Source organism: Protobothrops mucrosquamatus, unplaced genomic scaffold (assembly GCF_001527695.2).
Source record: "Protobothrops mucrosquamatus isolate PMUCROS unplaced genomic scaffold, P.Mucros_1.0 scaffold_13, whole genome shotgun sequence".
Lineage (NCBI taxonomy): Eukaryota > Metazoa > Chordata > Lepidosauria > Squamata > Viperidae > Protobothrops > Protobothrops mucrosquamatus.
This window is the reverse complement of record NW_015386089.1, coordinates 172,087-197,281: the sequence shown is the minus strand read 5'-3', so window position 1 is coordinate 197,281 and position 25,195 is coordinate 172,087. Positions and strand designations below refer to the sequence as shown.

Below are 25,195 nucleotides of genomic sequence, written 5' to 3'. Positions count from 1 at the left end.
CCTCTGGAAGTCCACATACAGCATAATTAAGAATGTATTAATTTATCCTGGTTCTTGGCGTTCAGTAATACAGCCTAGGTCAGTTTCTCCTACTAGAGAGTCAAAATGTTAGCGAAAAACACCAATTTGGAAATCAACTCTCTTCTATCTTTATGTCCATCACCACCACCGAGAAAAATAACTATATAAAGATAGATCCAAGGGGGAAATATATACACATTACATTAAGGCTAAGCATTACTTTAAGTTTATCTTGACTCCTGAACACTTTATGAACATGTCAAGCTTTTTAGAAACAGTATGGGTATACCTTCTAACCTCCCAGTCTAATCTCCATCCGTTGTATTTGTTGATCTCCCATCCATGTAGCAATCAACGAATCCAATTCAGTTTCTGAGCCCAGATGAGGTCAACTAGATATAATTATAATTGGATATGAAGACCAAATAAGAGATTTCTAGCCAGGGATGGATGAGGAGCAGAAGAGGTGGGCATAGAGAAAGGGTCTATATTAATTTTGTCTTTTCCCCCCTACTATATTCTGTGCTCTTAAGCAACTAAAGATTCTTAAAGACTGTGAGGATAGGAGATGGTTCTTGAAGATCAAATGAATTCTGAAAATAGGTAAAGGCAGATGGTTCCTAGTATTATTTCTTTGGGAACAATAAGACAGAACTCTTGGTTACTGTTGCTAAGATATTAGGTGACCTGCTTCCCATAAAGCCTGAAATTATATATACTAACAAAGACCTTGGTTCATTTTTAGCATCCACGTTGGTCTTCTAATAGAACTTATTTCAGAAAATGGAAATTTGATATAAGGTGGCTTTTGAATTCCTGTTGCCTCCTATTTATTCAGATCAGGTGTTCTTATTTTCATTGTATTTTTTTCTGAAAGTTTCTAATAATAGCTTCACTTCTTCTTCAGCCCCAGAGGAGAGAAGATCCGCAGCAGAGTGGAGTTATTGAGATTGCTGGGATGCTCACGGGATCTGACTGATTTTGATTACAGGAGAGGAATTTTTGTTGAGCCAAACACAGAGGTATTATTATAGGTAACACTGGCTGTGATAGCCTAATTAGTTGCTGTGAATTCTGGTCAGAGTCATATGGCTGCCACCTTCCAATTAATCCCAGATTTTTAAGTATTTTTGTTGTTTATTTTTCCAGAGTAGATTTTTTTAAATTTATGTTTATTTTGTTTGTGCCCGGCCCTTCCTATATTTTATCTTCATAATTACTTTGTGAGATAATTTAATCTGAGATATACAGATAATCCTCAATTTATGATTACATTTGGAACAGAATTTCCATTGTAAGTGGTTTTTAAATGGATGGTTGTAAGTTGGGACTACCTGTAGTAGTTGATCTATGATTACTGGTGATCTTTCTCCACTTGTACAAGATGATCCTTTTCTTTGAGCATCTGTTATCCTTGTCTTATGGGGGAAAGACCATGCTTAATTAGTTTTGCTACAAAGTCAATAGTTGAGGTGATCCATCGGCTGAAGGATGCTTGAATTTCTATTTTATATATTAGTTGACTTCCTAAACTAGGAACAAATAACTAGACTATAATGCCTAGTAGCAGTGATAGTATATATTAAGGTTAACTGTCTTCTCTGCCTCTTATCTCCTGTTGCAGGCCTTGCCCTCAGCACCCCTCTCACCTACTGAAGGAAGTCCTCAGAGGGTGAGTGTACATAGTCTTCTCAAGCCAGAACATTATGATATCTAGATTGGTAGTTTGGTTGCCAACTGGAAAAATATGATATAGCAGAAGAGATGGAAAGTCATCAGCATGATTGGTTTACTTGTTTGGCTGAATAGAAATTAACTAGTGAGCAATTTGGAAAGCTGTTTGATGAAGCCTCCAAAAAGTACCTTCAAAACATGTTCTGCTCAAGTGATAAATTAGTTGTGTTCTCTGGATCATTTAACAGTCTTAGTTGCCTCCTATTCTCCATGGATATTAGCCTTGCGAGGTTATCCAGACAACAACCATAACCAGGAGTACTAGCTCTCTCTTTATAGTGGGGTAACATTCTTGCAAGTCTGAAAATACCCCTCCCATTCCTCACTTTTACTCTCCCCAAAAACTAAGGAAGATCCTGTTTGAGATGCTTTCACCACTCTTCCTCCTTCCAACTCAAATTTTGTTTTATCAGCCCCTTGTCTAGGCCTGTGGTGGCGAACCTGTGGCACGCCTCCGCTGCCGTGTGCAAAAAAAAAAAAAAGTTCAATCAATCAATTTCAACTTCTCGCGGGAAAAAAAAAGCTCTCGCAAAGTTGGAATTGATTGAACTTTTTAGTCCCACCCAGTTTACCGTTACCACTACAGCCATGCCCACCCAATGGGCCACACCCACCCAATGGGCCACGCCCACCCGGCACCCAACGATACATAAGTCGGTTTTGGGTTGCAGTTTGGGGACTCGGTCTCTAAAAGGTTCGCTATCACTGGTCTAGGCTGTGGCTCTTCCTCCTATCTCCCAAAGTCATTCCCACATACCGTTACAAATGGAAATCCATGTGATTAAAAATACTATAAGGATAATTGTTTACCACTCTTTCTGTGCAAAGGGAAGATTCTAACCCGTGGTTTTTCAAGTTGTGTCCTACGATGTTTTATTTCAGTGTTTGAATGAGAAAGTACTTAACAGGTGCCCTTTGCCTGGGTGAAGCAATGTAAAAGCAAATGGTCTGGAGAAGTCATGGCTTGGCTTGTACAATTGATTAATTTCCCTGGTTTTTAGTCCTTGGTCAAAAATTTTCACGGATGGAACAGTTTGGTTACTAATTGATATATAGGAATCCTGTCTTTGGATTCAGAAATGGCACTTGGGTGAAGGTGAAGCATGGATCTTATATAGCCATTAACCTTGGAAGTAAGCTTTTATTTGCAGACACGAGTCTGTCATAGGGCAGAGACCACATTCTATTTCTTCCTCCAACAGGTCAAAAAGAGTGGCAAAAAGCACCTATTGCATCTGGCAACAACCACCTTACCCTCCAAGAAACCACCTTATTTGCAGATGTTTCTAGAGCCTCAGCCTTCTCCAGGACAGGGGCTTCTATACCAGAAACCTTCAGACCTGGAATTAGAGTTTCTGGGAGAGAACCAAGTCAATATGCAGAGTCAACAGTCAGAGCTTCCTGTTACTTTGGATCAACCAGTATCAAAGCCCCGCAAGCGACATTATCGGCAGCATCTTCCACCCATTCCTTCTCCAGGAAATATAGAAGATGTGACATTGCAGGAGAGCAATCCAAAGGAAGCTATAGCGTGAGTAGTTCCCTTGTCCCATTACCAACAGATCGTTGTACTCTCTTAGCTTCCTCATGGAAGCCCTCAAATCATGGACAGTTATAGTTAATCTGAAAGAATTAGGAGGTTGCCAATTGATTGTGTTTGTTTTTCTTAAATTTACACACACAAAACTCCTAAATTCAGATATAAATTTTGATAGAGTGATTCCATTCTAGCTAAGCCATTAACCAGCCAAATGCTAAACTCAAGTTTCTGAAATGCATTATCAAACTTCCCTGCAATAAGTATCTCTTGGGTTTTAAATGTACGGTCTCCTTCTCTCTTTTACTCAAAGACAACTCTGTCACAGATTAAAACAGACTAAAATCGAATTTAGATAATTACAAAATTGTATCAGGAAAGCCAATAATTTGATCAGAACTGACATTTCTGTATCAGAGCTTAAAAAAAATTCTTACCAGGTATTTATGAAGTAAAGGTAGTCTTTGAGTTACCACAGTTGGGATTGGAATTTCTATCATTAAGCCAGTGAGGTCATAAAGCGCAGTGTCACATGGCTACATCACTTGGTAACAGCAGTCCTGAAGTCTCAGCTGCCATTGTAACCTCAGGACTATGCAGTTCATTAACTGAGGCTCTCATGTGACCATGATATGGGAAAAGGGGGGAGTCCCAGGCAAACAGGTCAGTGGGCAAGAGTTGCAGGTGACAGCTACAGCAGTTGAATGGATGCTTCAGGCAGGCCCAATGAAGTATGGCAGGCAGGTGCCAGCAGCAGATGCTGTGTACGAATGGCTGGGCAGTTGCTGTTGGCAAGCACTATGGAGTGTAAATGTGTAAATGGGGGCACAGGTGCCACAGACGAGTGCTATGGAGTGTAGTAGTTGTTGTGGGTCAGTGCTATGGTGTGCTGGCAAGGGGTAGGTGCCATGAGTAGGCAGGTGGGTGAANAAAAAGGAATTATTTACAACGTCCTTCTGGCTTCCCCATTGACTTTGCTTGTGGGAAGCTGGCAGGGAAGGAAGCAAATGGCATTCATGTGATTATGGGAGGCTGCAATCATTGTAATTGTGAGCTTCTTTCTAAGTGCTTGAATTGCAGCCATTTGACTATGGGCATGCTGGGATGGCTGCGACTTTGTAGACAGGTTATGGGTCCCCCTTGTTCAGTGCCACTGTAACAGTCACTAAACAAGAGATAAAAGCCCAAGTACTACCTATAGGCAAGAAGGCATACATTGTCTAGTTCAAACAGCTCAAATAGCTTCTGCATACATTTCATATTTTTCTGATCAAATTATTCATAATTAATTCCCTGCGTATGACATAAAATGATATAACGTCGTCTTCTTTCCCAAATAATGCAAGTTTTTTGTCACTTTTTTTTTAAAAAAAATCATCAATGTCTACATTCTTGAATTAGATTAATGTTGGTAAAAGCATGCTCCCCGAACTTTGAAACTTCTGTACATTGTTTCCCATCATTTTTAAATGATTTCTGTTTTTTTTTGTAGGGCTGCTATTTAGGAAACAAATTACAAATTAATAACTTCTGAATATATTAATGGTCTTTCCTAACAGTGGCAGTAACACCAGACATTAAGTAATGCAATATAGGAGGGTTTATTAAGATTACTGTAGAGTCACTACCTTCTCAGAAGCTCTTTCTGTACGTATTTAATCTATGTGACAAAATACCATCTTGTTTGTCTATTTTTCTCACCTTTATTATTTTTATAAATAACTCAAGCAACAAACATACATAATACTCCTTTTTTCCCCATAACCACAACCCTGTGAGGTAGATTGGGTTGAGAGAGAGTAACTGGCCCAAGGTCACGCAACTGGATTTCATGCCTAAAGTGGGACTAGAACTCAGTCTCCTAGTTTCTCACCTGGTACTTTAACTACTAACCCAAACTGGCTCTTTAAAGTTTTTTATCCTGCTTTTATTACTTTATAAGTAACTCAAGGCAGTGAACATACATAATACTTCTTCCTCCTCCTGTTTTCCTGGCAACAACAACCCTGTGAGGTGAGTTGGGCTAAGAGAGAATGACTGGTCTGAAGTCACCCAGCTGGCTTTCATGCCTAAGGCAGGACTAGAACTCATGGTCTCCTGGTTTCTAAGCCAGAACTTTAACCACTGTGTACCATTCTATCCTTACGACTTCCTGAGGCCTCTTTCAAATCAAATGCTGCTTTCTTTGTTACAGTTCATTATAATTATTAAAGTAATTGAGCTAAATGATGAAAGCAAAGCCTGAAAAGGAAAGGAAAAAGATGGAAGAGAAAATAGGTAATCGCAATGCAAAGAGCTTAGTGAAATTAAATTAAAACCTTTTTCTTCCCTCCCTGGAAATAAACATTCCCATTTCAAGCATCTGTAGAGGTAATATTAACATTTATATATGCAGATCAGGAGTGAATTCTTTCAAAATTATACAACAATTCTTCTAGCTGCATAATTGTGGATATGATAACGAATTCCATATGCTACCTGTATACCCATATGCAGGTAGTCCTTGCCATATGACTGGTCACTTAGTGACTGTTTGAAGTTCCTAAGGAGCTATCGGGGGAATGCTTATAACACAGATTTGAAGTTGTGAGAATTGCCCATCCCTCCACCCCATCACTTACCTGCACTTCAAACACTCAGCAACCAGGGAGCCATACGTTTGCTTAATGACCATGGATTTGCTTAACGCCTGCAGTGATTCATTTAAAAAGGCTGTAAAATCAGGTTGATCAAAGGAATGACCCGTTTTATAACCATCACGAGTTCTGGCCATGACGGGGAGGCTCCATTGCATTGTAACTCAAGGATTACCTGTATAGCCAAGGAAAATATGCACAATGTTAAAAAGAACATCTATCGCATCTTACTGACAACGCCATGGATTTCTGAATGCAATGAAAGTATATGGTAAAGTCAGACTTTGTGACTGTGTTTTCAAGCTTCCAAATTACATACCTAAAAGCTGGAAGCCCTTAGTTACCCCCAGTGGGATGTCTATTAAATACAAAGCAGGCATACAAATACAAATAAATAAAACAAAATACAAATACAAAGTATTTAGTAATCTCAATTTAAAATCAAAGTAAGTATCATTGTTTTCAAAGCAATGTGCTATTCATTTTAAGGGAATAAGACATTCGTATGTATAATCTTGAATATTATGCAGGTAATGATTTTATCTTCATCTTTCATTCTGATAAAAATAGTTACTTTATCCTTACCTGAGCAGACAGTGTGTTTGCCATCTTAAACAGCCTCTCAACAATTGTCCACTTATCCAGTGCTGAAGATGAGCACAGAATTATGTAATTCTGGACCCTAATACTTGGGTGTACTTAAGTGAATCTCTGAATATAACTATTTTCTCTCCCTTTGTAAAGAGTTTACAGGCACCTGTGTCTGTGCCATGACTCTCATTAAAAGCTTCAGAACTTTGTAGGCTGCTTGTCTTTTACCGTATCAATCTCTTTTTAATAACCGTCTTTGTAGGAAGGATACAGGACATTGAATCTTTGATATGCTTTTTTAAAAAATAAAGCACAAACATACTTTATATGTTGTTTCAGAAATGTACGTTATTTTTCTTTGTTCTTTTTAGCAATATCATTCTCAAGTATTGCTTTTAAGAGGGCAGAAGACTGCAATCGCTGTGTTTGATATTGGATGATTGGTAGATCTTGAAGAAACAGCATCTTTGAGAAGAGTATCAGAAGTGCATGCTAGACTAAATTCTATCATACATTAGAATAGGATGAAAGCAGAAAAGATAGTCTAGGCAAGGAATGTTGTGACTAAGAGAAGATCAGTGTTCGAGTCAGATAATCTCCAATAAATAGTCAGTTCTTAAGATATGTATGTTTTAAAAACAGACAATTTGATTTTCATTAGGATAGGACATTCATAGACCTTTGAAGTTTGGAAGCTTTTTTCAGCTAAAAATTGGGTAACCATACTTTGAATCTTATTTCAGCAGCCTGTCACACTTTTTTGTTATTAGAATTAGAATTCTTTATTAGCCAAGTGTGGTTGGACACACAAGGTATTTGTCTCCGGTGCATAAGCTCTCAGTGGTATATACAAGCAATAGTAATAAATCATGATCATAATCAACATAAAAATACATTCATCATGAAACATAAAATACAACACGTTCATAATAAATCGTAAGATGCAATACTTAGTGACAGTCATAGGATACTAGCTAAGCAAACAACATCATACTAGGATTACTAATAAAACTATAAATTGTAAGATGCAAGCAACAAAGTTATAGTCATAAGAATATAAGGATAGGTAATAGGAAAGATGAGAATAATAGTAATACAGCTTTACTAAGTAGTTTGACAGTGTTGTAGGAATTAATTGTTTAGCAGAGTGACGTTATGTATGTGAATATGCATCTTTTGAACAAATTAAGAACATAAGTCTCAGTGTTCAAGGCTTAGCTTGTAGTATTTTTTTGATAGCATGACATGTTCATAACATGGTGTCATACTTACTGCAGATACTCAGGAGGATACCCTCCATCCTAAGCTAAGCCATGTTCCCCTGACCTGGAGATCTTCAGTGAATTGTGCTGTTTAGCCAGTAACAGCCAGAGAATGATGACAAAGCAAATCAAACATAAAAATGTTGCTAAGTTAATCATTGGCACCATATGATCGCTGTGTTATTACTGTTCCTGATAATACAGCTGAACATGGTTATGTAATGGAAATCTTTGGAGAGCAGTTTTGAAAATCTCTTGAAATGATAAAGCAGGTTGCAATAAGCAACTGAATATCAAAGAATTATGATATGGGTGAAAAGGAATGATTCAGTCCATCTCTTCTTCCAGGCGCTGTGCTAGCTGTCATGGACAGTTCCCAGAAGTGATGCTACCATCTCAGAGACGTTGTCGGTGGCTCTGCCCAGACTGCAGAGGTTGGTACTTTAAGTGATGAGAAACAAGGATTTGTTTCATTGATGCTGTGCTGGAATGATAATTACTTACTTACATTCCACTAAAGCAATTAAAGGAGCCATTTCCTCATTAGGAAGTGTGAAGTGGGGAAAAGCTAGAAGAAGTTGGAGAGTTGAGATGGTGGGCAGGAACATTACAATGGTAACAGGCAGAGGAAGGTATGATGAGAATCTGGAGGTGGGCCATACTTGGGGATACCAGATCCAATATTTGAAAGTGTTCTCACTATCTGGCCTTTGTCTTCTACTCTTGATGCCTGTTCATTGGATCCTCAATAACTCTCTGCTCTGGCTACTGCTGTTGAACCCCCAGCTCAGTATGTGACAAGGCTGCCCTCATTCATGATCTTACCAAGGGTAAGAGTGTCGACCTGGCATGCCTAAGATGTGTGGGTGGGCTCAGAGAGATGTGTGCCTCTCTTGGAATTATGCTCACCTGGGTTTTGGGTTTTGTATTAGCCAGGAGAGGATGGATTCGGGGCTGTTGTCATCTGTGAGTTTTTGAAAGCTCTCAGAGGCTATTCTCTGCAGATAATTGAATATGAGATGCTCTGGTTGATGTTGGGATCTAGGGAATAGGGAATAGCTGTTGTACTGCCCTCTCTGCTGCTGAGCTGCTTTTATTTTGGAGCTATGGGATTCTATCACTGAGCTGATGTTGAAGTCCCTGAGGTTACTGGTTCTTGGGGATTTCAATTTGCCCTCTGGTAATGTTGTGTCCAGAGTATCTCAGGAGCTGATGGCAACCATAAACTTGTCCCAGGTCTCCACTGATTTGACACACACTGGTGACTAAATGATCTGGTTTTTGTCTTACGGCAATTGTGACATGATCTGGTAGTGAAGGATTGTGACATCAGTCTGTTGTCATGCAGAGCCCACCCTGATTGCTTTCAGGTTTACTTTTGTCACCCTTCCTGGCAAGGGGACGTGAACTATTTGATCAACCTGCATCCGGCCACTGATGGATCCAATGGATTTCCAGAAAGAACTACGAGTTTTCTGTGAGGGTCTGATGGGTGGTTGACCAAAGCCCTAGTCACTCCTTGGAGAAGGCAGGTGGCTGAGTGTTTGGACTTCATTGCTCCCTATGTGATGTCTCCCTGTGCCTCTCCTGCTTTGCAAGCTTCCCTACAGAGCACCTCTTTTTTTCGCACGTGACTGAATGAGTGTCGGACTGCTAATTAATATCTCAAAGGAAAGGGGTGATACAGATAGTTCTCAAAAACTGCAATTGCGATTGGAATTTCTGTTGTAAATTGGTGCGGTTGTAAATCAAGTCAGACCTAATTTTATGATAATTTTTATGGCAGTCGTTAAGCAAGTCACACAGTTGTTAAGCTTCTCAAAGAGCATTTTTGCTCGCGCTCTCTTTTTTTGTGTGCTGAAAATAAGCATAAAAGGTTGCAAATTATGATCATGTGGCCACAGGATGCTGCAAATGGTCATAAATGCGGGCCAGTTGCCAAGTGCCCAAATAATTGCAATCGTGTGAGCATGGAGGAGGTGTGACAGTTGTAAGTGCAAGTACAGATCGTAAGTCACTTTTTTCCCAAGACTGTTGTAACTTACAACCATTGTTAAACCTTTTGATTGATGGTCTTCTTTTCTACACTGCTGAATTTGTTAGTAGACACTAAGACAATGTTTTTGTGTGCCAGCTTTACTTACTTACTTGTTTTGCCTCTTTTCAGCTCAGAGAAGAGCTTTTAACAGGGAGCAAAGATATTTTAAGGTAAGATCTAAGACAGGAGTCCCCAAGCCCTGGGCTGCGGCCCATTACCTGGCCTCGATCCCTTTGGAGCTGGTCCGCGGAAGTGGTGGGCAAGCATGTGGCCACGCATCCCCACTTGCGTGAGCAGCAGACAAGCTTCGGCAAGCATGCTCTATTTGTGCAAGCAACATGCAGGTGTGCCCACCGCTCACGCAAATGGAGCTACACACCTGCATGTGCTCGCCCACCACTCATGCCGAACCATCCCCTCTTCCCCACCCCAGCTGGTCCGCAAAGCTGGAAAGCCTGGGGAACTCTGATCTAAGACACAGACACACTTTCTGTTTTATTTAGAAAGTATATTGAAGTATATGAGTAGAAAAGGTACTGTGCTTAGATATAAGTCTGTACTTAAATAGAAATGCTACTGTAACACTGTACGACACAAGTATGCATGTAATTATTAGGCTGCTTTTTTATGATTGCACCTCTGTTTGCTATCAGCTTTGCAACTGATGGAAGAATGGTTTTGCTCCAGATAGACAGACGGATAGAGCTGGAAAATGGAAGAGCTGAAAAGCTACCATTCCATCTCAAATTTGAAATCGATTTGTTTGTAATTGAAGCACAACTTGGCTGTATACTGGAATATATTAGAAGAGGCTCCCCCAGTGAGAGACTCTTAGATGTTTTTGCCCCTTCTATTTTCTATAATCTGTAGCCAGCTTGTCCAGCCCAACTAGAAGGTGCTCTATTTTGGATTTAGAGTACAGGTAGTCCTTGGCTTACAACCACAGTTGAGCCCAGAATTTATGTTGCAAAAGGAAACATTTGTTAAGTGAGTTTTGCCCCATTTTATGACCTTCCTTGCCATAATTGTTAAGTGAAACATTGCAGTTTATTTAGTAACATGGTTGTTAAGTGAATCTGGCTTCCCCGTTGATTTTGCTTGTCAGAAGGTCGCAAAAGTGGTTGGTTGAAAAATTACTACTGTATGTATGGAAAAAACGAATAAAAAAACTTATATAGAAGAAGGTCGCAAAAGGGGAACACATGACCCCAGAACAGCGTCATAAATATGAACCAGTTGCCAAACATCTGAATTTTGATCATGTGACCGTGGGGATGCTGCAAAGGCCGTAACTGTCAAAAACGGTCATATGTCACATTTTCCGGTGCCATTGTAACTTTGAACAGTCACTAGGCAAACTGTTGTAAGTCGAGGACTACCTGTATTAGAGTATTGCAGAGGTACAGAAGCATGTACTTTATCGATAACAGTAGGGCTGAAGATCGGATTTCAAGATGAAAAGATTAAGATTTTGTTTGCCTCTTGGAGGAAGAAAGCTTCTGGGACCATGTCAGAATATAATATAGAGCTATAATACAAAATAGTCTGACAGGTTGTGCATTATAATTGCCCCCATCTCCAGCCAAAATGTCCTAAGTAGTGTGTTTTGCAGAGAACCTTGGCCCAAGATGATAGAGGATCATGGGTTAATGACCACAACTGTGGTTGAAAAGAAGGAAGTATGGACAATTGATGTGGCAATACCAGAGTACAGTACAATAGAAGACAAAACATTGGAGAAGATCACAAAGTATCAAGATCTGAAAATCAAAACTGAAAGATCATGGCATAAAACAAATGTAGTAGTCCCAGGGGTTATCATCATACTGGGTGCCATACCAAAAGACTTTGGACAGCACCCAGAAAATCTATGTATTGACCAAATTTCCATCTGTCAGTTACAAAAGGCTATACAACTTGGATCTGCTCATATGTTATGTTGATACATTACAACATCCTAGGTTCTTGGGAATAACTTAATGCCGATAAAGGCCAATATCAATTAAGGAGCTGGCAACTGCCTTAGCATTTTTGTATATATAACAATAATAATTTATTAAATTCACATGCCACCTATCTCGTAGTGACACCGAGTAGTTTACAATAGTAAGAAACACCTGATGTCTTTAGAGATGGAGGTTGATAAATTGCAGTTAAAGGCTTGATGCGAACACCCAGTGTAATGCTTTTGATGTGGTCAGTCAGATAGGTGAGGTGTGCTGCTTTTGAGGTGATGGGGCCACTGAGGTGATTGCTTTCCCTGGAACCTTGTTTATCCCTACCCCTCTGCCCTTGCAGCAAATTGGTTGTGGTGTGTGCCAGGCCTGCCAGATGTCTCAGGACTGCGGCATCTGCAGTGTATGTGTTCTGCGAGCCCAAAGCCCCAGGTTCCACATTGGCATCAAATGCTTGCTACGCCGATGCTTGAAGATTGTCAAAAAGGTACCATAGGCTGCTTCCTGCTTTTCCTTCCCTTCCCTTTTTCCATGGTTTGTGCTTTTCCTTTTTTTCTGCTGCTTCTTCCCAGCTGCACGTAGGCTTGCAGATGGTCTTAAGCTTTAACAGTTACCTCCATTCTCAATTCTGGTTTGCAGGGCCTTGAGTGTGGCATGTGTCAGGCTTGCAAGATAACTGAGGACTGTGGGACCTGTGCGATCTGTTTGCGGAAGCAGAGACCTGGCATGAAACGTCAGTGGAAATGTCTCAAGCGCCGTTGTCTCAAACGCAAGGTGTGTGCTTGATCCAACTAGTTTTCAACTTCTTTATAAGGAATGGTTGAAGTAGCAATAGCACTTAGACTACCACAGTGCTTTACAGCATATTGCCCTCAACAATCTGGCTCTTCATTTTACCGACCTCAGAAGGATGGAAGGCTGAGTCAAGCTTGAGCAGGTCAGGATCGAACTCCTGGCAGTGAGCTGAATTAACCTGCAGTACTGCATTCTAACCACTGCGCCACCTTGGCTTCTAGAACGGATATAATAGAAAGAGAAACCAGCACCAGCCTATTTCATTTAGGGAGCAGTCCTTTGCAAACTGAAGTTTTAAAAAAAAAATCAAGATTATGCTAGAGAAATTTTTCAAAGTTTGTACTTCTAATGGACCATAGAGGCTTGGCTTAAAGCAAGAAAGCCAAATGGGAAGGACACATTTAATGTTTAGTTCTTGTTAAGCAGGATTCCTAGGTCTGGCCTGGCACAAACAAAGAGGTAGAGTCCACTTCTCTCCAAGTCATTTGATTATTCAGATCTGGACAAAGCATACCTTTATAGTTTACTTGGTTATACAAGCAGGAAATACAACTGTTTGCACGAAAGTAGACAAAAGTAGATAAAAAGCAGAAGCTACTACAATGTCGTTGCTCGCCAAGTACATTTAGAAAGAACCGTACTTAGCAAGTCTACTGCACCCTATCTGATTTCCTGTCATGCCTCCCCTGAGCTAAGGACAAGTACATGTTATTACAACTCATTTAATTCAGCCATTTCAATGCAAGAAATCTTGATCATCTTAATCCCCCATTCGATACTTTGAGCAATGCGGAGAAGTATCACCTCGGAAAATAGGAAGTGCAGTCGCCCTGTAGAATTTCTTAGGACAGTGGTTCTCAACCTATGGGTCGCGACCCCATTTGGGGTCAATCGACCATTTCACGGGGGTCGCCAAGCAAGGCTGTCCGCCATTTTTTTTCCCTTTTCCGGCGGGTGCCTTACCTCCCTTGGGCTGGGCCAGCTGGTGGTCGGCCTGCTCCGTCTCTGCCGCTTGCCAGCTACGCCTCGGCCGGCGCAGGGGGCGGAACCACGCATGCGCGGCGCTCCCGGGCAGGGAAAGCCCTCGACTTATGACCGGTTGGGTAGTCCTCGACTTACGACCGGTTTTGTCCTCGACTTACGACCGGTTTTGTCCTCGACTTACGACCGGTTGGGGGTCGCGGCATTAAAAAGGTTGAGAACCACTGTCTTAGGACAAGCCTGCATGTATACTGGTTTAAAGATGTATACAATAACAAAAAGAGAGAGAGAGAGAATCCAGAAGAGTATGAAGAGTAAAGCTAAGAATATTTCCTTAAGCCATCCCAACCAGGCAGCCAATTGTGAGCCAATAAAATATCCCCAAGAACGTCCTGAGAGGTCAGCATCCATGAATCTATTTGCAATCTTTTCCATGAAGTGAATAATATGATTAATATCAACTTGATAATTTGAAATATAGTACTCTCCTTTTGCTGCTAACCCAATGTCTAGAGCAGGGGTGTCAAACTGCCGGCCCACGGGCTGGACGCGTCATCCGGAAGCCGCACCCACCCCATTGCTGGCAATGGCAAAACCGTCCCGATACGTTGCGCGACGTCACGTGACGTCGCGAGTTTGACATGTCTGGTCTAGAGCATGCTGGTTCTGGAAAACAACCTCCCTAATCTCACCTTCTTCTTTATTCAGTTGGGGCATACTCTTTATAGTCAAATTAAACATACTGTACTTTCTGCCCAGTTGCCCAGTGGTACAATAGATACATAATTAAATCCTACCTCGGCCAATTACGGTTCCAGTATCATGTGTTTTATAGTTGACAGAGTTTTCCTGAACCGAATCCTGCACCAAGGCACACTTTATTGCTGATCCAATAGTTTTACTCTTTCTGGTTTATTACTCAAAGGGAAGAGATAACTGTGCCCACTGTGCAAAGTCCAGACCAGAAAGGTGGCAAATATTTATAAGCAAACTTACCACATAAGAACCACCAATTGGGGTAGGGGCTGCTCAGCAAGTTGTGGTCCTCAGCATGTATATTTTCATATGCAACTACTTTCATAGTGCTAATGAAATTGCATAAAACAGAAGGGTGGGGATCAGTGTTCTTCCCAAAGGCCTTATGCCATTTTATTCAGTCAGTCCAATAACTGGTAATATTGACCACCCAGATACTGTACAATCACACTGCTCATAAGCTTCCAACTTTGCCTTTGAGCTAGGATTGGAATGTTTCAAGCAGACAGTGGCATGATCTTGGATCCATGCTCCAAGTTTAATAATAGTCTGTTTCTTTGGGCCAAATACAGGTAGTCTTCAACTTACAACCATTCATTTAGTGACCGTTTTGAAATTACCACAGCACTGAAAAAAATGACTTATGACCTTTTTTCACAGTTAGGACCGTTGCAGCATCCCTATGGTCACGTGATTTACATTCGGCTGCTTGACAACTGACTCACATTTATGACGGTTGGAGTGTCCCGGGGTCATGTGATCACTTTTTGCAACCTTGTGACAAGCAAAGTCAAGGGGGAAGCCAGATTCACTTAACAACCGGGTTACTAATTTAACAACTGCAGTGATTCACTTATCAAATGTTAAGTTGTAAAAATGGGGCAAAACTCACTTAACAAATTTCTCACTTGGCCACATAAATTTTAGGCTGAATTGTGGTCGTAAGTTGAGGACTACCTGTACAATGGGAATGTGGGTGCAAATCCAGCACCCAGTAACATTTAAGATATTTACCCAGCTTCTGGATATGCATATTGGCACTCCACAATCCCAATGATGGTATCGGGTATTGTTCACCCCTTTGAGGATGATCATGTTCCTCTAGGTAAGGGGTAGGCAACCTTTTATGACTTGTGGACTTCAACTCCCAGAATTCCTGAGTCAGCATGGAAGTAAATGGCAGTAAAGAGCAAACAAATCTGTAGCAAGAGAAGAAAAAGAACCGGAAGCACAAAAAGTCCCAGGGCTGATATGGAAACAATATAGAGGATTCAGCTCATATCACAGAGTGTCCTGAAGTGAAACAACAACTACGGTGGTGTTTGGACACATAACAAAGGGGCGTATATGTTTAAATATGAGCTTCAGCCCAAGGTCAACCTCAGTACCAAGGTCACAATCCAAAGTTCATCAGCAGCAGGGAGAGAAGATGCCTTTAGATAGGTGTGATGAATCCAGGTCTGGACTCCTGTAACCTTGACCACAGTATGGATGGTGAGAAGAACAGTATAAGGTCCCTTCCACTTTTCAGTTAAAGGATCACCAGAATGCCAGAATTTGACAAGAACCTAATCTCCAGGGCAGAATGAATGCACTAAGTGACCTAGATCAGGAGGACGAACAGTATTAAACAGCTTCAGAAATGGAAGAAACATTGTTAATCAGAAAGTGAACATATTCTCGAAGGATATGGTCCCTGAAGGTGGGAAGGGAGGTAGATATAGAACTGATATGATAAGCAGATGGCCTGCCATACATAATTTCAAAAGGGGACAGACCCACTAACTGTTTGGGCCTAGTCCGCATCTGCAAGAGAGCGAGAGGGGGAGTCCAAACCCATCTAGAAAAGGCATCAACCAAAACTATCAAATACCACAAACCTTGTTTGTGGGGCAGTTCAGTAAAATCTATTTTCCAAAAACTGTCCGGAGCATAACCATACCTAAGCTTACCCAGCTGGCGCTTCTGTGTTTTTCCTGGATTGTTCGTTTGACAAACAGCACATTGCCTGACCACTGACCTTTACAAAAATCCCAGGATAAATATAATCTTTTAACAAAAATTCAGCCATGGCCTGGGAACCCCAATACGTTACTTGCATGTACTTTTCTTAAGAGGACCAATAGCTCGTGAAATGGGAGGAGTTTCATACCATCTTTCTCCCATCAATTCCCCTGTAAAGCAGCACCCATTTTATGAGCTCTGTGCCCATTTTGAGTAGTATATGAAGGGTGTGGCACAGGTAATTGGAAAGGAATGAGTGCACATACCAAGGGGAAAGGGGGACCCGAAGCAGCAGACTTTGCAATGTGATCAGCAAGAGCATTACCTCTGCCATGTTTACTGTCCTTACCATGGGCCCTTCCAAGCATCTTGCTTGGAAGCAGATTGGCATCCAAAAGGCATAGCATATCAGATTCATATTTAACTGGGCTCCCCTGCACAATTAACAAACCACGCTCCTTCCATAAAGTACCATGAGCATGTTGGAGAAATTTCCTGACGGTTAGAAGGACAAATTTCTTGACAGAACAATTAATCGGTGGCACAACTTGCCTTCAGGATTTGTGGATGCTCCAACACTGGAGGTTTTTAAGAAGAGATTGGACAACCATTTGTCTGAAATGGTATAGGGTCTCCTGCTTGAGCCTGGGGTTAGACTAGAAGATCTCCAAGGTTCTGTTGTTTTGTTATTGTTATGTACTACACCATAAGCAAATTTGCTATTAGTATAAATATTGACAACCACACCATTTGATAACTCCAAGGCTTTAGTCAAGGCAATAAGTGCAGCCTTTTGGGCTGAAGTCCCGATAGGGAGAGTTGCTGCTTCCCTTACCTGTTCCTCTTTAATTGAACATGAGGATTGTTGAGAAGAGCAGTTTAATACTTCACCAATCAACTTGCTGTTAACCAATGACACCCCCCCCGTTTAATTTAACAGTTTCCGTACAGAGTGAGGAGTTTCAACCATTATAGGGGGCTCCAAATGTCAGTTGTTCAGCCCCAGACAATGGATGCAGCTACCCGGAGGCACCCTGGGCAGCCTTGGCAAGAGGGTCAGGTTGCTTGGAAGAATATACTACAGGGTATTCCCGCAGCCATTCCTTTGTTTTCAGACACATACATTGTAAACAGCTTAGTAACATTGGGAATGCCCGATGCAGGAGCCTGCACAAGGACTTTCTTGACTCACAGGTCAATCTGGCACTCCCGCATCCATTCAAAGGGTTCCCAATCAGAGTCTTTAGTAGCTTGGTAGAGTAGCTTAGCAAAGAGGTGAAAGCTGAGAATCTAGATAAGATAGAATCTTGCCGTGCCCCAAAATCCTTGTAGCTGGCATTTTCATGAATAGGGAGACAGTTGTGAGAGGGTCAGGTGACATAAGGATATTTCTAAAAACATTTTAGTTCATCTTTATTATGACATGTATGATTCTTTGTTCAATGCTTTTTGCCTTTCAGAATTTATGCTGTTCTTTCCAGACTTATTTCTGGACTACGTAGGCATTGAGGCATTTTCTTTCAATATTGTTGTACATACTGTTATTCCTAATTGTGACTTTTTTGTTAGTTTGGAATGAACCGTTATTGGGTCCTCTAGTTTAAGAATACTGTTAGTATAAACCAGATGGGGTATGCTCAATTATATTGCTATTCTGAAGGGGAATAAAAGTGTATGGTGCTGAAATAAGATGTTAGCCTCCTGAAACTCTTTGCTTTTATTTATAAAGATATGAGCTTCTAGCCTAACTTACACTGAAAAGCATGAAGGAAGTCAGAGAAGAACCTAATTATTCATGATTATTTTGTATACAAGACCTATTTGACTTAATAGAACTGATTTTCAAGTAAGTAGCACTATAGCAGCAACCTCAGTTATGATTTCTAGAGGCTGATAAGCTATTGATACCTGGTGTATCATTTTTTTTAGTAACTAGAGCATTATAAATAAGATAGTGCTTAAATGTTTGTGAACCCTTTTGAATTTCCAATTATTTCTGCGTAAATATAACCTAAAATGTGATCTGTTCTCCACATGTCCTAAAATTAAATAAAGAGAATTCAATTAAACAAAATGAATGAAGAACAGTACACTTATTTATGTACTGAGCAAACTGATCCAAAGCTACATATAAACAGTCATCCTGGACTTTATGGACATCCAAGGAGAAACTAGACTTGCTTGTCAAGTATACCAAGATGAAGATAAAGTTTCTGTATGCTGGCCGATTCCCTTCTCTCTGAAACATGCAGGCATAAAAAGAATCTTGGGCTATATAATCCCTAAGGAAGAGTTATGTAAGGAACATTCCCTCAGGATATATAAAGATCATTTTGAATTTTTGGTGTGTTTGATGTGAATTTTAAAATCTGAGGGTGCCTGTGGATTCCAGTCTAACGATTAGACCTTTGTGTGCTCAAATGTCCTTCTCCTGGGTCTGTAAAAATCTTTGCTCTGTATGGAAATGATCAGGAAATGTAAGAATTCAATGTAATAATGCGTGGCTGCATTAACTGGAAATAATCACAGCATGCTTTTATCCTGAATCTGAGATCCCTGGTTAAAGACGTCAGTGAACACAGATTCCACAGGAGTGATTCCTAAACATGAAATGTATCTGAGGTGCATGTTAACCCTGTCATTCTAGCACTAAATGGCTCTTGATCCTTCCAGAAAAAAATCCCACCCAAGAAGGACAGCTGCAACTCGAAGAAACTTATAGCAGTAAGTACCTGCTATGTGACCTTCCTCGGCTTTGGCATTTTGCTCATTTTCATTCCACTTCATTTTGTTTTGCTCCTCTGTTCTGCTTGCATGGTTTTCTAGCTCCAACATGATTTTTGAATGAATCAGCAGCAAGAGAGTGGCAAAGCTACAGCCTGCCAAGCGGGATTACAGAGGGAACTCTTTTCTCTCAAGCAACAACATCCCTTTTCATTGTGGATTGCTTCTTAGTTCATAGTGCCTGTGCAAATTGGAATGTGGCACGTAGAGAGTCAGAAAGTGGCTTTTGTGCATGGCTTTCCATCTTTGTTTTTGGGAAGACGCCTGTGCGGTGTGTGCATCTATGCATAGATTTTCTCCTTAATTTGCTACAACTTGGCCCTATGTTTCTCGGTTGATCCCAGGAATCTTCAGCAAAGAATGTCTTCACCCCAAAACAGTGTGGGCAGAAAAAGCCAACTTTAACCGCAGTGAGTGGCTCTACTTCTTCATGCAAATAAAAATGACAGTTAATGTTCTACACAGGGATCTGAATCTCCACTCCCACCCCTGCCCTTAGTTACATATGTTGATCCTGGAAGCAGACCAGTTTATGAGGTGGAATTAATTTCAAGGATGATAAACACTGGAAGCTAGTGCAAAACTGTAATGTAATATTTGGACCAACAGGAGCTTGGTTTCTGTGTCCTTCTCTGCCTTAGGTCAGGCACATTTCTTTAGTCTAACATTGGATAGCACAAGGTTCTTGGGAAACAATTATATTGAGTCTGACTAATAATGAACTTGGAGTTAGACGTTCTTGTTGCTCCTTCAGCTTTGTGTGTCTTTATTCATCCCTTGTTTTTCTTCCTCGGTCTGTTAGAATAAGTCTCATCCTGATGCCTGCTGGAAAGGGCAGGGAAGGAAGGAAGGGAAATTTTCATGCTTCCTGCCATATTCCCACAAGGAAATACAATGGGGAAGATGGTAGGAGCATGGAAGTCGTTCCTATTCCTACTGGTTTTTTGCCTTTCTGTTTTTTGTTCGTTTAGGTCAGGAAATATCTCTGAAATGATGGCCCAAACAGCATGGGTTTCTAGTTCTTTATAAACTCTCTTTCTAAGGCTGCTAGAGTTAGGAAAATGGGTCTCACATTGTCAGTCTTCTAGGTCAGTATGGAATGCAATATATATATATTATATTTTTTGAAAGTGCTTTATGGAACATTTCCATCAGCACACTATTAACCTAATGAAAAAATTGAAGAGCTTTCTTATAAAGAAGTTTCAGGCAAGGATCTTTCCAATATCTTTGAGCACACTGACTATCTTCACTCTCATTTTCTTTGCTGTCTTCATTTCTTTGGCTGTCAGGGTGGGCAATTTCCAAAGGCTCAGTTGGCCCCAGGCCACCCCCACCGGAGGCACTCTGCTACCGCAGTAAGTGGTCTGCATACCTGTTCTTTCAGGGAAATTTGCATAATGGTCTGGGGATTGAAGATGATTAAAGTTCACATTGAACTTCTTTGGGGTAAAGCCCCAATCTATAGAGACAAAGGCTGGTACATGCAGAAACAGGTTACTCCCAGATATCAAAGATTATCTCTTCAAAGGCATAAATGTCTTGCTATCTACACACCATAAAGAACTAAGCCATAGGGTTGTTTCCTTGCAAGTGAATAAAAAGGAGAAACACAATTGTGGTAGTACCTGGTTGCCTGTAGTAGCATCTGTGCTACATAAGCACATGCATTTTTGCTATTGCCATTCAAGAAGGAAGAAAAAAATGGCCGTGTGTGTGTGTGTGTGTTTGTGTATGTATATATATAATTTAGAAAAATATGACCACAGTATTACAAGCTTACCACCATATTTGGACATTAGATTAGTACTATAATATAAATTGCCTTACCTAAAACTTATAATTTATGTATGTGGATTGAGCAAAATTGAATCACAACATATGCTGTAATCATTCTAAAAGATAAAATAATTCAGAATCATTTTTCCCCCAATGTTCTTCAAAATGTTCAATTGTTAAATCTGGAAATTGGGCGGAACAAATGTCAATGGAAGAGCATTTGAAAATACTTGTTTTTTTTTCCTGAACTAAGTGCAATAGATGGGGTAATTTTTATATAATTATAAAGCAATTTTTTTATTATTTTTATTCCTCATTTAAAAATTAACTTTTCCCCTTTACTCATGCATAAAATTTTGAAAAAATGTCTTTCATTAACTTTAAAAGAAAATGCACTCGGTTAACTTACAGGTGTTGGGGAAGCCAGCTTAGCCTTACTTCAATCCTTTCTTTCTGTCCACTTCCTTTTTTTTTTTTTTTTGCTCATTTTTGGATGTCGCCTATGTTTCCACTTAGATTGTAATTTCCGTTTGCTAATTCTATCACTTGTTCTGTCCTGCTTCTTATTCTAGAAATGGAAACCTACCATACAAAGGGATCCAGGAGGCAATCCTCTTGTAAGGCATAGGGTATGTATGCAATAGGGTAATATATATATCAAATAGGCTGGTTTCTCTTGCAAATTGAACAGTAAATATTCCTGTGGCGTAGTTTTAGGGAAACCCAGATCCACTTGGACACAGGAATCTTGAATGTTTTCTAGTGAAGGAATTATAAAATAGAACCATCCCCACATTAATCCTACTTGTACTATATATTTCTGCTCCTTTGAACAGTGATGAAATGTTCTGGCCTTTACTCGTTTGGCAAAGACTGAAGTTACTTCAGTTCAAAATGTTGAAAGTATATTTCAGTTTGGTCCCTTAGAAATTATGGGAAATATTGGAATTTCTGAACCAATAATACCAGAACATAATACGTTTCCCCAAAATGGGACAGAGAAAAAGAGAAAGAAGAAAGTATTGGTGGTCTTCAGTGGAGAATTCTGAAGCAAAGAGAAGTCAGCATTTCAGTACAGCATACTCTGGGATCTGAGACTGAATTCTTTTTGGATAGGTTTGGAGGGAAAGTAATATGATGTTCATATGAAGCATGAAATAACATTTGATCTGGTTAGCTCTCTCATTACTTAGATGTATATTTGATTCAGGTTTAAGGAAGGACTACTCTTGCATGACAAGTATTGCTTCAGCTCCAACTAACTGTCTCTCATTTGAAATTTTTTGTGTTCTTAAAACTGGCTGAAACTGATAAAAGTTCGTATTGTAGTAGGGTCCAAGTAGTTTCATAGAGTAATTGATGGAACTTCAGATATCTCTAGAGTGGCTGGATAACGTAGTGGTTAGAGTGCCGCCTGGGATGTGGGAGACTGGGGTTTGAATCCTGGTTAATACCTACATTACTGGTAGTCTCTGGAAAAAGACCCCTTAATGCTTCATCTTCCTACTTCATATATGAGAGCTACGTAAATTAGAAGAGTCATGCTGACTTGGATGTTGTCTGGATTAATACAATCTGTGTCAGATGCTAAGGAACCATGATAATCTGATAATTAAGTGGGCTACTGGAACAAACTATACATGGATGAGACCAGAGAACCAGGAACTGATGGAATGCTACTACAACAGCAGTAGCATATAAAGGAACTATAGATAAAAGACCTGTATCCACTCTAACTGAGAAACAGTTACCTAGTGCTTCAATACAGTGAAGAGGAAACTGCTCTCACAACTTGAGGTAGACCAACTACGCATTATATCCCAGACTCAAGAACACTTTGAAGAACAATTGGATGTGCAACCAACACCTGTAGCTGGAATGTCACTGTCATCCCCTCCATTACAAAGCTCAGGAGCAAGAGCGCTTAGACTTATATATGGTGCCATAGTGCTTTATAGCACTTTCTGAACTGTTTACAGTGTCAGCATATTGCCCCCAACAATCTGGGTTCTCATTTTTCAGACCTTGGAAGGATGGAAGGCTGAATCAACCTTGAGACGGTCAGGATCAAACTCCTAGCTGTGGACAGAGTTAGCCTGCAATACGGCATTCTAACCACTGCTCCACCATAGCTCAGAGCAGCTAATATGAGGCACAAGATCATGGATAAACTAGCTACAGTCATCTCTGAGGGCTAATTACCAAGGCTCAGTGGAGAAATACCATCAAATAGTACATAAGAAGATGCCAATAGAGCTCCCACTAGCACCCTACTACCACCATAACTCAAAGCAATGGACTGATATACCTTACAGCCACTGTAATCCTGGAGATGCTTGGCTATATGATCAAGAACAGCAGTCTATAACCACTATCATAGACACAGACCTCCCATAAAATGAGATTAATGGCTAAAATCATGGCAACTCAGAGGTTAATCAGTAAAATCCAAAATCAAAGTATCATTTTTTTCCCCACCTCAAGCACAAAGTTCAGAAGCGGCTTCCAAGTAGAAACAAAAGTACTTATATTCTTTTCTTTTATCAGCACAGTCAATTTAGCCATCTCTGCTAACTCCATCAGCTTTTGTAACCAATCATCCATGGTGGGAATCAAGAAATTCTTCCATTTTTATGTGTAGAGTAGTCTTGCTGCTGCCAACATATATAAAATCAGAATTCCAAATTTTACCAATTCAAGAGTGAAACTACAATCTCTATATGGATGACATAAAGCTGTATGCTACGAATGAAGAAGACATCAACTCACAGATCCACCTGACATTGATCTACAGGGAGGACATTGGGAGGTCATTCAGAGAAGTCGCTAGATCGTACTAAAGAGAGGAAAGATAGTTAAGATTGTGCAGTGGGACTACCAGTGAGCCACATAGCAGACATACAGACTAGTGACATGGGAATCACAATGAGGAGGCAAGAAAAATAGCAACATCCAAATATCACCAAAGATAAGACAGGTTATGAAGAGCCAGCTCAATGTGAAGAACAAGATCCATATCATCAACAGATGCAACCTGATGGTCAACCCTGCCAATGTGGTGAATTGGTCAAAGGAGGGTATGGAAGCTGCCCATGTCGAGACCTGGAAGCTCCTATGTATGGAGGTTTCCATCCCAACACCCAGGGACTGTACATCAGAAGGAAAGAGGGTGGGCTGGGTCTAGTGGTCCACTACCTTGGATAAAACTCAGAGCATCCAGGAATGCATCCTTAATAGTGCACCAAAGATAAGCTGCTAAGAGAATGCCTGAAGCAGAAGCAGACATGAGAGGAAGATCAAACAGGAAGCGCCAGGGCAAAACAAGACCCTGCATGGGATGTACCATTGACAGATAGTGAGATGGCAGACATTGGGAAATTCTTCCAGTGGCTGGAAAGGGCTGGAGTGAAACATATCACTGAGGCACTGGTATTAGCAGCACAAGAACAGACACTAAAATGCCATATCAATAGAAACAGGGGTCTACTACACTAAGGACCCAAAGTACAGACTCTCTGCATCTACGTAACAGCCCAGCCAAGTAGTTGGGATTGTATACTGGAACAATTTGGGGCTCTAGCAAGTTTTAGGAACAACAGTGCTAGGAACTGCTAAGAGTAGTCTGGGTGGGCCTTGCAGCAGTAGGAGGAAAAAGCATCCCAGTGTACTGTACCTGAATCTAAAACAGCTTCTATTTAAAATGTATATTAAAGGTGGAGAGGGAACTTATCATCCCCAGGACATACTCTGTATGCCTTTTTGTGGAGGGGGGAGATGGCGGCCTTTCTCCCCCCTCTTCTCAGTGGGATTGTGGAATTCGGAGCCATTCTTTAGAAACAAAGGCAATGCTATAATCTAGCAATTTGCTTTGCACTATGCCTGTTTCCCACTGACTTTTTTTCCCTTTTGAAAGAATCTGAACATAAAATAAATAAAATAGTATGTGATAAAGCAAGGTTTTAAACTATGCTGCAGCCTATAAGAGATTAAAAAGGTCATAGAGAAAGTTTGAGGGCAACAAAAAGGGTTTTTTGTTCAGAATCGTTGAATCTGAGTTGTGAGCAGTGGGCTCTCACAAATAGAATTTGATACAGTGTTACTTAAGTTGTGAGCTTGTTCATTTGTTTCCCATGAAGCATTTCAGTTTCAATCCAAGATTCTTTCTTGGAAGCCATATTCAGCTGGCCTTTAATTTAGCTGGTTGTTAGAATTACTTCTCTCTCTTGTTCTCTTGAGAGTAATTCTTCCTAGAAGAAAACCCTTTTGTTGTTGATTCAAAGCAAAAATCTAACTATAAGCAAGGCTTTGTTCTTCAAAACCAA

The 25,195-nt window shown here is 40.5% G+C and overlaps 1 protein-coding gene across 2 annotated transcripts in view; it reads left to right on the top strand.

The window, feature by feature from the left end:
• The window catches only part of MBD1 (methyl-CpG binding domain protein 1), a 65,090-nt gene that overhangs the window by 14,755 nt on the left and 25,140 nt on the right, over window positions 1–25,195 (top strand). Inside the window, exons 3-12 of one of the 2 annotated variants that reach the window (XM_029285754.1) lie at window positions 929–1,043; window positions 1,646–1,693; window positions 2,958–3,286; window positions 8,130–8,215; window positions 9,949–9,989; window positions 12,118–12,261; window positions 12,414–12,548; window positions 18,984–19,034; window positions 19,439–19,504; window positions 21,446–21,502. In XM_029285754.1, the coding sequence (XP_029141587.1) occupies window positions 929–1,043; window positions 1,646–1,693; window positions 2,958–3,286; window positions 8,130–8,215; window positions 9,949–9,989; window positions 12,118–12,261; window positions 12,414–12,548; window positions 18,984–19,034; window positions 19,439–19,504; window positions 21,446–21,502 (1,072 nt within the window). The remainder of the gene's footprint in view (window positions 1–928; window positions 1,044–1,645; window positions 1,694–2,957; window positions 3,287–8,129; window positions 8,216–9,948; window positions 9,990–12,117; window positions 12,262–12,413; window positions 12,549–18,983; window positions 19,035–19,438; window positions 19,505–21,445; window positions 21,503–25,195) is intronic. The other variant, XM_015824343.2, reaches the window with a different exon arrangement.